This window comes from Drosophila albomicans, chromosome 2R (assembly GCF_009650485.2).
Source record: "Drosophila albomicans strain 15112-1751.03 chromosome 2R, ASM965048v2, whole genome shotgun sequence".
NCBI classification, from domain to species: Eukaryota; Metazoa; Arthropoda; class Insecta; order Diptera; family Drosophilidae; genus Drosophila; species Drosophila albomicans.
The window spans coordinates 34,895,423-34,910,190 of record NC_047631.2 but is presented as its reverse complement, the minus strand read 5'-3'; the positions used below and the strand labels follow the sequence as shown (position 1 = coordinate 34,910,190).

Genomic DNA, 14,768 nt, shown 5'->3' with positions numbered 1-14,768 from the left:
AATTCGAATTGAATTTGCATATTTTCAGACTGTTTATGAAGCAATTTGGTAAATGTGCGCAAGTACATTTAGTAAGTTTGTACGATCGATGTGATGTTATTTTTTATTTGACGACACTGCGGCACTTTTGTAGTTTTTTGTTTTGTTTTTAGGTGCTTCAATTTTATTTTTAAAGCACTTAAATTCTCTTATTGTATACTTTGTTGTTGTTGGGCTTGCTGCCTGATTATATCACGCGTGCTGCTTAACAATTGTTTCATTTCAGTTTCAATTTCGATTTCGTTTAAATTTTGTAAGCAGTTACCCCAAGAGTTTTCTATGTTATGTGTCTTAATCGCAATGATTACATACGAGTAATTTTCCAATATTAAACACCTCACACGCACACACATACACGCAAGCACACCACACACACACACACATGTAGAATTATAAACAAATTCGCGACAGTGTGATAGAGATAGAGAGCGAGAGAGAGAGGGAGGAAGATCCGCGTGTGGAGCACGGACCACGAACTCGAATCATGGACGACGACGTACCTTTGCTTTAAGTTAGCTAAAGGCCTGAAAAGACAGCGACAACGACGACGATGGGCGACGATACACATCCGAAGAACGAATATTTGAATCTGTTTCTGTTTCAGTTTCAAATTGAGAAAAATGAAAAGCGAAACGGAAAACGGAAAAAAACACAAGCAGCGCTAACTAAAATTCGTTTGTATGTTTCGCTTTCGTGTGTGGTATTTTTAATTTTTCTCCAATGGCGGCAAGGCAGCCACAAATACGAAATCCCAAAGAAAGCAGCACAGTCTTTGAGCAAATGGCAAATACAGACACAAACACAGGCGAAGAAGCTGCGCGCGCATCTCTCGGATCAGCTGCTGGTCGAGAGCAGTGTTGCCAACTTTGGGGATTATAAAACATACAGCCAACATTGAAAAGCAGATAATATCGTAATTTTTTGAAAAGTGAACTTAGAATATTCAACATTTTCAAAGGGTCGTCTACACATTTGATAGATGTTACATTTCAAAAACTGGAAAATCTTCGATAATATAAAATTTAACGGGAAAAAGCTAAAACGACAGAATTGACAAAAGAGAGAGACATGCGCAGACTGCAGATACTCAGCAAAGATGTTTTAAGAGAGGGAGCAACATAGAGGGAGGGAGTAAGGGAAAATAGAACAAACAGAGAATGTGAGAGAGGAGAGAACGAGCAATCGCTCACTCACTAGATAATCGTCAGTGTGATCGACAAAGTACTCCTCGACAATCCAATTGTCGCCGACATATCGGTCCATGGGCATATCGCAGAGTGCCACCAAGTCGAATAGATTCCTTTGACGTTTCAAAAGCAAACAGCGACTGATCTCAGCTCTGACTTCATCGCTGTCAGAGTCCTTTTGCCTGCTCGAGTTTCCATTTGACGCCACAGCCGCCGTTTTTTGCGCATATTGTTTGTGCTGTTGCTCCAATTGCCGAAAGTACTGAATCTTGAATAACGACGAGACTATGTGTAACTAACAGTTTGTAATTGTAATTGTGCGTGATCCACTCACGATATATTGTGGTCAGCCACCCAATTGGCGGCGAAATTAGCACTGACTGGCATGAGATCTTCTGCGCAGCCCGCTCGCCATCTGTCAGCCAATATGCTGTGAACGTCGTTGAATGATCAATTGAATCAAACAAATCGAGGTCAGCAGCAAGGCAAGGCAAAGCATGGCAACACAAGGCGAGAGCAGAGCAATTTATTCTGCAGATTAACATCAACGTCGCATCATCTCGCAGGGAAGTCGACGTAGTATCTTAATCTGAGATGCCATCTATTTCTGCTATGACTATTATTTTTGTGGTATTTGCTTATCGCTTATCATGAAATATTTGGGATATGCAATGTTAATCTAACATACATTTAACACTCTGTTCAAATGCAAAGAGATATTTAAAACAAATTGGCGAATAAGTTGCCGATTGTTATGTTGTACAAAGAGAACGAATGAGTGGATGAGTGGACAGATCAAAGAAGAATCAGGCACATGACATTAACGCTAAGACTGTGGTCAGGTGCACAAGGTAAATGGTATTTCGTAAATTGTGGATGCTCACTAGATAATCACTATCGTGATCAGCAAAGTACTCGACGACGATCCAATCATCCACGTACGGCATGAAGCGCATCGATGAACTCTGCAAGAGCAGATCGCGATGGTTGTCGAATCGTCCACTTCGACGCTGGGCAGGAAGATCACGCATCTTAAAGTTGCATGGAATTTGAGAACTCTCAAACTGCTTGGCAGTCAGCTGGGACTTTTCTAAATAGCGCTTGAAGAACAGCATGTTCTGAATGCAATTCGATAACTAATACGAGAGACACAAACAAAAAAAAACTTATAGATAAACAAAAAACAATGGGAACAAAATTGGCAAGCGAGGTGAGAGAGAGTCAGCTGACATAACCTCCTCATAGAGGGTGGGGCAAGGGTACAAAAGGATAAAGAAAACTTGATCATGTACTTATTTGAATTGGGATTCGTTCGTAAGAGAGCCTTAATATTGTTTTTACCATACCTATTATTTAGCATTTAGCATTTGATTTAGATTTTCTTGGTTCGTTGCTCTCAGCCTAAATGTTCGTTTGTTTCGCATTTGTATTTAGAAAATGAAAAGTTTTTACCTTAGCTTGTGATTGGCGATTGTTGCGCCCACTGTCACGCTCATCCTTGGCGCGATCCCGATGTCTCCGGCGTGAGCTTGAGTGCGAGGTCTCGTCCCTGTAACGATACTTGTTGTGCTGTCGTCGGCCCGAGACGGGCGATTTGCGATGCGAACGTTTTGAACGCTCCTTTCTGCGACGGGAAGACGAAATGCTTTCATCAAAACTGAAAAGACAGACACGTGATCGAGTATTATTTAATAATGTATACACATAGAATAGATTTTATATGGATGAATGGCCGACCTTGAGTGAACGCCCAGAGCGAACTGTCGAATTACGGATTATAGACAAAATGTGGACAGCAAGAGAATTGGACAGTAAACGGAGTCACAACATGGAAAGCTACTTAACAGCTAAGCTGTTGCTCCGGTTACTTTGCTTTGCCTCTCGCTGCTCGCGCAACTCGCAACTCGCCTGAGTTCTTGGCGTGTGTTGGCGAACATGCGAATTTGCGTTACCAATCAAGTTAATCAACTTGGCCGGATGGCTGGCTGGCTGACTGGGTGAGTGCTTGGTTAGCTTTGGTTGGTTGGCAGTCTGCCCACCTTAAGCGACATGCCTTTGAGAGTGCGTCGTCGTTGGCCAACTCGGCTAAGTGGCAGGGCATTTGACACCAACCGGGGGCACTTACAACAACCACTGTCGAAATACTTTACAAGTACTAAGCTGAACCCAAAGCCCAGAGACGGTGACAGAAGCAACGAGCAAGGCCAGAAACTGTGTCAATAACAACGGTAGCCCCATCATATTACATCAATGGAACATAAGCACACACACACACACGCACACACACACTCGCACCCATGAGACTACGACACGCCCAAGCAAACTGCAGATGCGGGTGGGCAGCAGGCAGTCAGTGGCCGCCAGTTGAGCCGCAGCCAGATCTTGGCATGAATCAGCAACAGAGACAGCAACAACTACAGATCCAAATCAAATCCGATCCGCACTCAGATAACTGACCTAGGCAGCCCAAGAAGTCAAAGACAAGCAAATGCTAATAAGCTAACAACTATGAAACAGCTGCTCTCAAGCGCTCAATGCCTGAACAACTTGAGAGACAATCAGCGATTGCGCAACTCTGATTTTTCGGTTCACTCTCGCCCACATCAGCTGTGGAGCGCCTCTAAATTTGGTCACAAAAATTATGAGAACGCAACGAAGCTGAAAGTGACTTTGACTACAAGTACGTTACACTCGCACACACACACACATCAATAGAAACACACACACACACCTGGTTAGACAGCTGCAGAGCTCAACGCCTGCGCTCTTTTAAAGCCAGATTGTGAGGAAACAGTCAAAAAGTCAGCGCCCCGAATGAATATCGAATGTAGGCTCAAATCATTTGCCACTCTGGCCAGCATCGCACTATCAACCATCAGAAAGAACAACAAAAGATTTTCGACTGCCTCTTAAGGCAATACGGTAGTTAATAGAATACGAATACGTAAATCTATAGCGAGTGAGAAGCTCAATGACTGATTGAAAGATTGGCTTTCTGGTCAAAGCAATTTCAAAATGTTTTTGAGCTCCTCTCGCTCTCATAGCTCATATTCTTAAACGAGTAAATTTCTGAGTCTTGATTAATGACGCGACGCGTGCAAATTAGAGCATACCATTTGAGGGAACATATTCGTATTTTAATTGGATATTAATGATGATTCGTCAATTTGAACTTGTGGAACTTTTCGCACTTGCCTCGAAAGCCAGAGCTAGCTCAATAAATAACTGAGCGATTTGGGCGGAATAAATTATTACGTATTACGGCTATAAAACTTAGAGATCTAGCTTAAGGCAACTGTCTTCGACTGGCTTTATTGCATAACGACGATATCTAAACTGCATTTGAAACTTTAAATTAAGGTATAAATAGATAAATCACTCAATTTGAAGAATACAACGAATATTTTTTTGATTATGAGGTGGACGCACCCATATTAAGAGCTATTAAGGTCTTCGTAACATGACGTTGTTTATTTTCGCAATTAGGTTCAAGTTTTCACAAGTTTTTCCTGCTTATTGCCACAAAATATTCCGAATGGCTGATGGTAAATATTAAAACATCGTATCGTTCAAAAAACATTTAAGTACGTGAAATTTTTCCGTACCATCCGACTTCGATTCTAAATGGCATAAATGGCCTGCGAAGAGTTGCCATGAGTTCCAACTCATGTGAGAATTATTTCTTTGACTGTTGGGGCTCTTGCTAGTTTGTGCTATTGAGTTATGAAATTAATCATTCGAAAACCAGTTTTCGTATGATTTACATAGAGCACAGAGCCAAGACACTTTAAGCCCACTAGCAGTTAACACAGCCAGCGGCCAACAGCCGACAAACATTTATTTGTTGTGATTCGACGAGATATATATTTTTGTTGCGCTGACCCTGAAAATGCCATAAATACATTAAGCAAAACCATACTCCCCCCCCTCCCCACCCCCTCCCGTGAAGCAACCACAACAGCACACATGAGTATCCATATGCTAGTGTTTATATATAAATGCATAATACTCAGAGTAAATGCTTTGTTATTGTTGTTCGATTCAGAGCGTCAATTGAACTGAATGCAAACGCATGCGTCACATATGGAAATCGAACATACACAAAGAAGGAGTTGACATCTGAATTCAAATATTTGATACGTTTCTAACTGTTCTCTAGCTTTATAATCAAGCTATGAATTTTCAGTTGAACTCTTTTGGAAACTTTCCCAGATCAAGATTTCAGATCTAGCCAAGAATTTAAAAGTTGTAGAATCAAATTCAAGCTAATATTCGAGAACGGTCAAATGCGAAAAGTTGAGAGGTTTGAAACCGGAATTATTTGTTTTGTCTTGAAGCAAATAGGCGATGACAACAACGGCAGCGAGTCGTGGCTTTTGTCAATGAAGCTATGATGAAGCTTGGCAAAATGACAATACAAAATGCCGTTACAAATATTGTAAATAATATGAAGAATAAATACCAACATGAGTAACGGCATTATGCAAATTGATCTGGGTGGCAAAGCGAAACGAGACAAGGCGAATCAAGGGCGGGCGGCGTGGCGTGAAGCGGCGAGCCTTTGAGTTTAGCAATCGCCAAGGTCATTGGTTGGTTGCGTCTGCGCACACAAGACAACAGTCAACAGTCAACATGACAACACAGACACCCAATTGATCAAACAAAACGAGAGCATTGCAAATAAAAGAGACAACAGCAGACAATTTGCCGCAAAGATTTCGCTTTATGCGTCAGGGCGAGCTTCAATGTAAGGAGTAGAGGCAGCGTTCGCTGAGTCAGCGACACCATTGAGTCTCCAAGTCTGCCAGTCTGTCTGTCTGTCCATCTGTCCGTCTGTCTGTTCGCTTGCCAGTTATGCAGGCGTCCATTATCCAAGTAAAGATCGCACGCGTCTCTCGAGGTTCAATGAACGTAATGTAATGTATACTGTACACTGTACAGTGTACACTCAATACTCTACCCTCCGCGTACTGTCAACAATGTGCACAGAGCTCTCCCCGACTGGTCAGGCGGAGTGTCGAAGCCGAAGCCGGCCATTACAGTTAACAAAAACAAACAGTTAAGCGAAATCAACAACGAAAAAACGCGAGTGAAACAAAACAAAAAAGTTCGTTCAATTTCGATCGTTTTGAGATCCCAGCAACAACTGAAAAAGGAAGTAAATTCAATTTTTGTGATATACACAAAGAGAATTCTAAAAGATAATTCGATACTGCATAAGTGTTGTTGTTATTGTGGTGCTTTCTGTTGTTGCTGTCTGTAGTCAATCACCTTTTGGGTGCATGCTTAAATAGGAAGTCAATAAAAATCAAAATAAAAATAATAAAAACAAATACAAATCATTTCACATAAAACATTTCCCCAGCGCGCAGTCAAATGGCGACTTTGGACTAGGAGAGGGGGGAGCGGGGAGAGGGGCAGCCACTCGAAGCACTCAAATCTCAAAGTTGCATGTGTAAATTTTCGGGCTACCTTGCAGTTGTCGGAACTGCTCGAGAATAGTGAACTCAAAAGTCAAGACAGAGTCGAGAGCATGGAGACAACTTCATTGTTGTTGCTGCCTCAGTTTGATTGCTGTTGCTGTTGGTGTTGTTGTTGCCGGCGGTAGTCGCATCAATTATGAGCGTATATGGTATACGGAGACAGGTCCGGTTTTCCGATTTGTTTTGGAGCGCGATAAACGTCAGATAAACGAGCTCAAAAGCAAAACAGAAGCGAGTTGTAGCCTCTAGTCAAACAAAGTAATGCGCAGAGAACAGCTAAAGAGCAGGGAATTTAATCCAAATATTCCACTAAAGGACATTTCAAAGATTCTTCAGATAACACATAAAACAGTTAAGAGCGCTCTAATAACAAATAATCTTAGTTGGCAGCTTCAAGACTACCTAAAAGAATCCTATCATCATACATTAAAAAAGAAGCGAAGTCCAAATGGTTTCCTGATATTGACAAACTTGATCAGCTGGCTACAATTCGATTTCCCAATAACAATGAGGTCATAACTGAACTGAACAACTCGCACTCTGGCCCCTGAAGTGTGCCAAGCACATATTCAACGCCATCGGCACGTAGAACACCAAATACTTTCGAGCGTTGTCCAACTGAACCGGCGCTAAGATTGCCTAATGAGTTGAGTCGAGTTCAGTTGGGGCTTGACGCAAATTTTATAAGTAGGGGCGGCGGTGCTTGACCAAATTTGGCAGAGAGATCTTGAGGTATAGCGGCACAACGCCAACCGACGAGTGGAGAACGACTTGAATTTGAAGTGCTGACAGACAGAACGCTTAGTCAGCAGCAAGAGCAGGCAAGAGGAAAAAAGCAAAAAGGCAAGAGCTTAAACATGCTCCGGTGGTCAGCACTTGAATATAGCTGCAGTTTCCGCATGGAGCTCCATGGAAGATACTCACGTATACTCACACGTCGTGGAACCCAAGTGCTCAGAGCGACGTCGCGTTTGCTGATGCTGCTGTTGGTTGCTTCTGTGATCACTGCGATTGTTGTTGGAATCGGCGTGGGGCAGCAAAACGCGGTCAGGATAGAGCGGCTTGGGTGCCCACGATGCTGCGGCCACATAGATATCCGTTTTGTCCACAGGCAGGGGCGGAGTCTGTGGGTCAGGAGTGCCGGCTGCGTAGCTATAATAGCCATCCTCGGGCTCCTCGACGACAGGGAGTCGATGTTTTGTTTTCGGTGTCGTTGTGGTCGTGGTCGAGTGGTTGTCATCGCTGTAGAGATACTCGTGCATGGATCGCGCATACTTGGCGCTCTTGCGTCGCTGTTGGGTCGGAGTTAGTGTGACTGCATTGTGCAGCTCGTCATTATCGTGATCGTGATCGGGAGAAGCGCGTATCCAGGAGCTGGCTGGCACATACTGTCGTTGTTGCTTGTGACTGTGTACCACCTTGGAGAAGTCCACATAAAGCGCATCATCTGTGGATGGCTTGCGCTGGAACTCATCATCCTCGTCGTCATCATCATGAGGAGTCGCTGGCGCTCCCACGGAACTGTAGAAACTATAGTTGCTGGAGGATTGCGAGTAGGAGCGATTACGACAGCCGTAGAACTCGTCTTCAAACGGCAATCCCTGGGGAAACTTTTTCGAGTATGCTTTTTTCAGTCTGGGCGAATCGTGGGAATCACTTGAACCCGTCGAGGAGGCGCCTCCCTCAGTGCCAGCAGCTGCAACTGTGCGCTGTCTAAGGCTCAACTTAGGCGTCGCCGGTAATTGTCTGCGTTGCGCTAATGGTGTGAGATCATTTTGCAGCTTTCGCGGCTGTTGTTGTGTTGGCTGCGTCTGCTGTGGCGGCATTGGAGCCGGATAATTCTTGCTGGAGCGCAGAGTATTCCTCGCCGGACAATTCTCCTTGGCGCCCCGATGAGTGAGGTTGCTGGCGGCTTGGTAGGCGCGCTTTTGTGATTGATTCACGGCCTGCGACTTTGACAACGCACTTTGATTCGTTGTCCGCTGCCTGGCAGCTGTCTGTGAAGGATTCGCTGGAGGCGCAGGCGCTTTGGCTTTTCCGTAGCGGGAGCTCGAGACTGTGGCAGCGGTGTTAGAGGAAGCACACGTGTTCTCAATGCGCCTGATCAGCTTTGGTGTCAACGGCTTCACATTGCGCTCCTGTTGCAGCTGCTGTTGCTGCTTCAGCTGCAACTGTTGCAGCGGCTCCTGATGCAACCTGCGATGATTGCTACTGCAGTAGCTGCTTCTCCATGGTTGCTGTCTGCTAAAACTGCTGTTGCTGTTGTTGCTTCCCATATTGCCTCCCTGCTGATTGAGAGATGATGATGACGAGCAGGAAGAGCTTAAGGCTGTGTTATTTTTACTGTTGCTGCTGACAGTTGTCGTCTTACTCGACGTTCTGTTGGCACCATTTTGATTACTGTTGTTGTTGGTGGAGTTGGTGTTGCTGTTGTTGCCACAACTGCTGCGAGGCACTCGAAATGAGCTGTAAGGACGAAATCCATTGGCATACTGCTGTCCTACGATGGGCATTTTGTTAGCTTATAGTTGTTACTCCTGTTGTCGACGTTAATAATATTCGTTGTGGATGATGTTATTGTTGATTTGGCGTTGTAATTTAAACGGTTTTATTTTGTTTCATTTACTTTAAACGCGTTGTCGTTTTCATTTGCATGTAATACTTTATCTTTGCATCTGCAACATTTCAATATAACACAATTCAATTCATTTCCAATGCTGTGCACACACGAGCCTAACCCAAATGATACAACACAATCGACACAACCAAATAACCTTCCTGGCCTCTTTTCCCTTTCCTCACTCGTCGGTTGTCCGTGTTACTTTAATAAATTATCGAGCACTTTTTATGTACTTAACACGTTTTCATTGGCTTATGAATTGAGCTGTCTCGTTGCCGACTATTTGCGACTTGAAGGTGCCCCTTGCCCCTTGCCACATCGCAGCAATTGCAGTTGCAGCAAGTAGAGCATTTATGCGACTTCTCGTTGGCCGCATTTGTTGCTGCGGCTGTAGCAGCTGTCAACAGCGTGTTGCAAAAATTCAATTAGCTGTTAAAATAACCCTGAACCTAACATAACATAGCTGCGATTTTGTCCATTTCGCCTCGCATCAGCGAAAACCAAATCCAATTGACAAGTTCATTGATAGCCAAACAACCGCCCGCCCAGCCCCTTTCCTTTACCCATTCCTTTTCCTTTTCGTTTTCGTTTTCGTTTTCAAGAGCCTAACCAGTTTTTGCAGTTTATGCAATTTGTAAACTTTGGTAGAAAGTAGCGGATGCAGCAGATACACAAATCCTCCGACCAGTTTTCCACCTGATTTGAAAAGGAAACACAAACATAAAACGGGTCAACAAAAGTTGATCACTGAATCGACGAATCGACAACTTGTTGCCGCAGCTTCGACTACAGCTGCTGTTGTTACCGCTGATTTGCCTAATGACTCAAGTGACGACAACACAACAACATGAGTAATGCGAAGAGAGTTCGTATCGGAAATGCGTGGAAATCCCTTTAAACGTCCGGTGTGAGCTCTCTGCTAGCAATCGAACTGAACACTCTGTGTGTCTCTGTCTCTGTCTCTCTGTCGCAATCGCAGCTGTAGTCGAGCGATCCCGATCTCTATTGCGATAAGAGCTAGTTGAATGTGCGAGTTGGTCGTAGGCGTCTCTGTGTCGTCGTCGTCGTCGTCATATCTTATCAAAGTTAGTTAACCCAACCAAGTCAAGTTCTTGCCCAAGACGGCACAATGTGATTTTTTTCAATTTCTATACTACACGACTAACGAAATGCACACACAGCATTGAAAGCGTTTTTATGAATATTTTGATTTTAATAAATCGCATAACCAACAACAGAAGCACATTGTTCATTTTGCAGGATGCATAAACAAAACGTTTTGCGACTGTTTGCTGATCATTTTATTGCTGCTCTTGCAGCCATTTCAATATGCACTACACATTCTCACGCACACCAACAAATTGCACACACTTGACAGCTGCATTTGTTGAAAATTATGAACACACTTTACATTTATTTCTTCTTCTTGTCGTACTTTTGTGTTTTTCATAAAGGCGCACTTGATTATCGGTTTGTTTTTAACTTATTAATTGTTGCTTTGAGGCTGCACGGCGGCGACGTCGACCGAAGAAGAAGCCAGCACCTCCATTCGCTTGCAAGTTGTCGTTGCGACTGAGCTTTGTGGCGACAAGTCCGCAGCGAACAAGTGTCGGTCGCTCAATTTCTTGCTCGCTCGCTTTTGCTCGGTTGCTTCAAGCTTGCTCTCTCCCTCGTTCGCTCACAACGACAACACTGCTGGATTGTCGTGCCGACTTCGCCGTCGCCGCATTTCCAGTTTACAATGCGATCAGCATGCTGAATTCGCCGTGCGTGTGTGCAACCAATTGATACTGAACCGATACCCGGTTCATACGGCGGTGAAGAATACATTTAAACAATTCCAATTGTAAATACTCGTATACAGCCAAGAGTGATAAATAGCGGAAGTGCGCCAATGTTTTCATTTTGCGAATATATTATATCGAAAATTTAGTAAACAAACAAAAACTGTGCAGACGAGAGAGAGTTTATGCTATGGATTTAAACTTCGAGTGTGAATTTATAAACTCTGCAGAGTCTAAAACTTTATGAAATAAACTACTTATTTGATCCACCTGACAATTCTTGGAAATATATCTAATAAGATGTTCACGAAGACTTCACTTAAGTTTGATAAATTACGCAAAATACTCTGCATGGAATCAGGATGCAGTTTTCATTAACAAAGTTTGAATGCGATCTTTGTCCATCATGGATTGACTTTCATATTTAGATACTTGAGGTGTAGATTTTCTTTTGCGTATGTTTTTTTAATGCGTTTTTTTTTTTTTTTTGACACTTCCGCGTTGAGAGTGGCGCCGGATGAATAATGAGTAAGTCAAGTCACTGATTTAGCAATTAATCTGAGAGCGAGCACTTGCCAAGCGGTTTAATTGCAAAATGAAAAGGTTAATAAACAAAAGGCGATTGCTGCACATGAATTCAAGAAGTTTACGACAAAGAAAGCGGCGACGCTGTGCGCTGTTATATTGTGGCAAATAAATTACAAAATGCGACAAACTCAACCACGACATGTCGAGATGCTGCGGCCGTGGCAGAGGCCATGCCTAAAAAGGCCATTCCAAGTTTATAAAAAATACAAAAAACAATAATAAATGCGACAGAGACAAAGTCGCGCCTCACTTCGCGTTGTTCTCTGTCGGTTGTTGTTGTAGTCTGCAGTCTGCTGCTGATTTGAGTAATATGCAAATCTGTTTTAAATACGCAGGCGAATAAATTAAATCAACTGCAGCAAGGAAATGCAACGGGGCAGGATAAACGCCTACGCTTTAAGCCAAAGTGAAACGGGTTAATTGTGACACAAAGAAATCGCAGTCTCCACATAAATTCGAAATTAAAAGAAAAAAAGCAGCAGGAGAGGGAGGAGAAAGGATCGAGGATGACTCGACATAAGAGCACGAGTTTCACCTGCCTTATATGGGCCAACGTGAATTTGTCTTGACTGCAGCTTTAACGACGCCAGGCTATTAAAAAAACGATCATTTAAAAGCCATTACAAAGAAAAAGCGGCCACCGCAAGGAGTTGTGCACGAGCAGAGATCTCAAAAAGAATTACACCAAGCGAATTACTATTGCTATCTATTACTAAGTATTTTTTTTTTCAGGACTACTTACGTCGGCTCCTTGGGTATATGTGAAGTGTTGGCATCAAGTTCATGCCTGCGTCGTTTGGCCGCTGATCTGGTGTGATGTGTTTTGGTGATGCGGGGCCTATTTATAAAATATGATGAGAAAGCCAAAGATATAATAACAAAACACCACACAAATTTGTTAGTGCCATTGAGAGAGATATGTGCCCAGGCATACCCAATTGTATTTCATGGGCTGGCATGCCACAAAATGCGATGAATTGCAATACCGCATATCATCCACGGCTTCTAGGCGATCAGTAAGGTTACTCATGAAAAAACCCGCTCGCACATTCGTGAGATCGAGCCAGAAGTTCAAAAGAAAGATGAACAGGCCCAATCCAATTCTGCTGTCTGGCAGCTAGACAGTCCGCAGTCAAAATACAATTGGGTATGCATATGCTTATGCCTTATGCATGCATGTATTATAAGCACAAATCTCTATGTATGCATGTAGTTGTGTCTACTTACGGCGACGGTGCTTCAACTAAGGGTGGCGATAGATCGCCAGTATCGAGCCGTCTCCGTTTGTCTCGTGTGCCGGCTGAGGATCGATCCCTCGAGTGATGGCGTCTCCGTGTTCGTGGCATCTATAAGGAAGGCAAAAGCGTATACATTATTTCAACTAATCATCATATCTACTGAAGTATATATTATACAAAATATTGCAGCTACGTCATACGCTCGTTTCAACAAAAAGCAAAGCAAAGCAAAGGTGTTGTATATTTTGCTAGAGCCAAAGGCAAAGGTGAGTATCTTTGCCTCTGTATGTGTGCACACGTGTGTGTGCGTGTGTCGATTGCAATGCTTTGCGTGTGTTGAGCTTTACATTTTTGCCTGTACTTTGCTTTGCATAGAGGACATCGCGAATTCCAATACCTTTCAATTAGCACGGTACACTTATTTTGTTTTATTAGACGTATAATAAATGGCAGCGCGAAATCTGCGAATGCGAATACATATATCTTCTCTTGTTTGCTTGTGTTTGTTGTTTGCCTCACACAAAGCCACAGCGTCTGCCTAATTTACGCAGCTGTCTAATTTTGCTGGTTGGCCACTTATGGAATGCGCGCGATCTTCGCACAATTTCTCAATAGGTCTCACAACGGCCTCTGTACTTAATCCTTTTGTTTTAAAGATACACAAATCACTTCGAAGTTTACTTTAATTTTCTTTTTGTGAAAATCGTGTTTTTTCTACACATATTTCACGTCACTCATCATATTCACCACGTCTGCTGCCGCGAGTTACCACCTGGTAAGAAAACGCTGCGTTTCAGGGCTGCCAACTCACTTAAAATACTTGCGGCATTTTAATTGCACCAACACAGCCATATGCATGCACATATTTTGTTTATCAGGCGGGAATTGTTTAAATCCCCATAATAAAAACTTTTGTAGCATTGCAGTAATTATAACTTGTCAACATTTAGTTTAATTATGGAAAGAAATTTGCTAATGAGTGGCAACGCTACAGCAGCTAAAAGTGCGCAACGTAGTTATGAAAACAGCCGAATTGAAGCGTTTGTAGATATTTGGATAGCGAGCAGGCTGTCCGTTTGTCTGACCTATCATATCGTTCGTTCATACATACGTAAAATGTCTTGTCTTCGTAATTATCTTACCTCTGCTTCTTCTCGCGTTTGCTGCTCCGATTGGCCGCCTTGTGAGTTGGGCACTGCGGTCTCGGCCTCTTTCGCTAGTGGCGGTGCTGGAAGTGCTAAAAACGGCGATCGAGGCAAATATAATCGATTCCACAATCCTCCTATTATCTCGTTTAGCATACGCCAAGTATTATTTGTTTTATGTGATATGTTTGTGAACATTTAGTCTAATTGCACTTGTTGCCTTTTCGGCTAGCGTCAGTTTGTGTTTTGTACTTTTTGGCGCAATTTTCTGTTGCTTTCAGGTGCGGCAGTTGTCCAGATCGGCCATCGTGCTATATTTTCCAGTTCATATGCAGATTGTATAATTATAACAGCCAATAATATTTTTTATATTTACTTACAAGAAATGCAAGGGTAACGTTGTTTCCAAATTGGTTTAGAAACAGTTGAAATTAAGGACAAGCCAAGCGCGTCAGCAGCTGACTTTTTTTGAAAGTGACCGAAGATGCATTTTAAAATAGTATATTAAATACCAAAATTTATACCAAATATACTAGGTGCATAATTCAAAGCATGGGAACACTTTATTTATTTTTTATGCAACCAAAATTTTTGTCAACAAGTGTTATTATTTCAATAGTTTTTTTTTTTTTATTTTGAAAACAGCGTTAATTATGCAAAGCATGAGTGCAAATTAGTAGTATA

At 42.8% G+C, this 14,768-nt stretch overlaps 1 protein-coding gene across 4 annotated transcripts in view; it reads right to left on the bottom strand.

Moving 5' to 3' along the window:
- The window catches only part of LOC117573817 (serine/threonine-protein kinase Doa), a 33,755-nt gene extending 19,221 nt beyond the window's left edge, over positions 1 to 14,534 (bottom strand). Inside the window, exons 1-5 of one of the 4 annotated variants that reach the window (XM_034257242.2) lie at positions 14,465 to 14,534; positions 14,082 to 14,395; positions 12,929 to 13,047; positions 12,444 to 12,539; positions 2,679 to 2,883 (exon numbers count right to left, since the gene is read on the bottom strand). In XM_034257242.2, coding sequence (XP_034113133.1) covers positions 2,679 to 2,883; positions 12,444 to 12,539; positions 12,929 to 13,047; positions 14,082 to 14,282 — 621 coding nt within the window. In that variant the 5' untranslated portion in view covers positions 14,283 to 14,395; positions 14,465 to 14,534. Of the gene's footprint in view, positions 1 to 2,678; positions 2,884 to 7,633; positions 9,385 to 10,740; positions 10,911 to 12,443; positions 12,540 to 12,928; positions 13,048 to 14,081; positions 14,396 to 14,464 lie in introns of those variants that run through there. The other 3 variants (XM_052007492.1, XM_034257239.2, XM_034257240.2) reach the window with 3 other exon arrangements.
- Between the last annotated feature and the right edge of the window lie 234 nt (positions 14,535 to 14,768).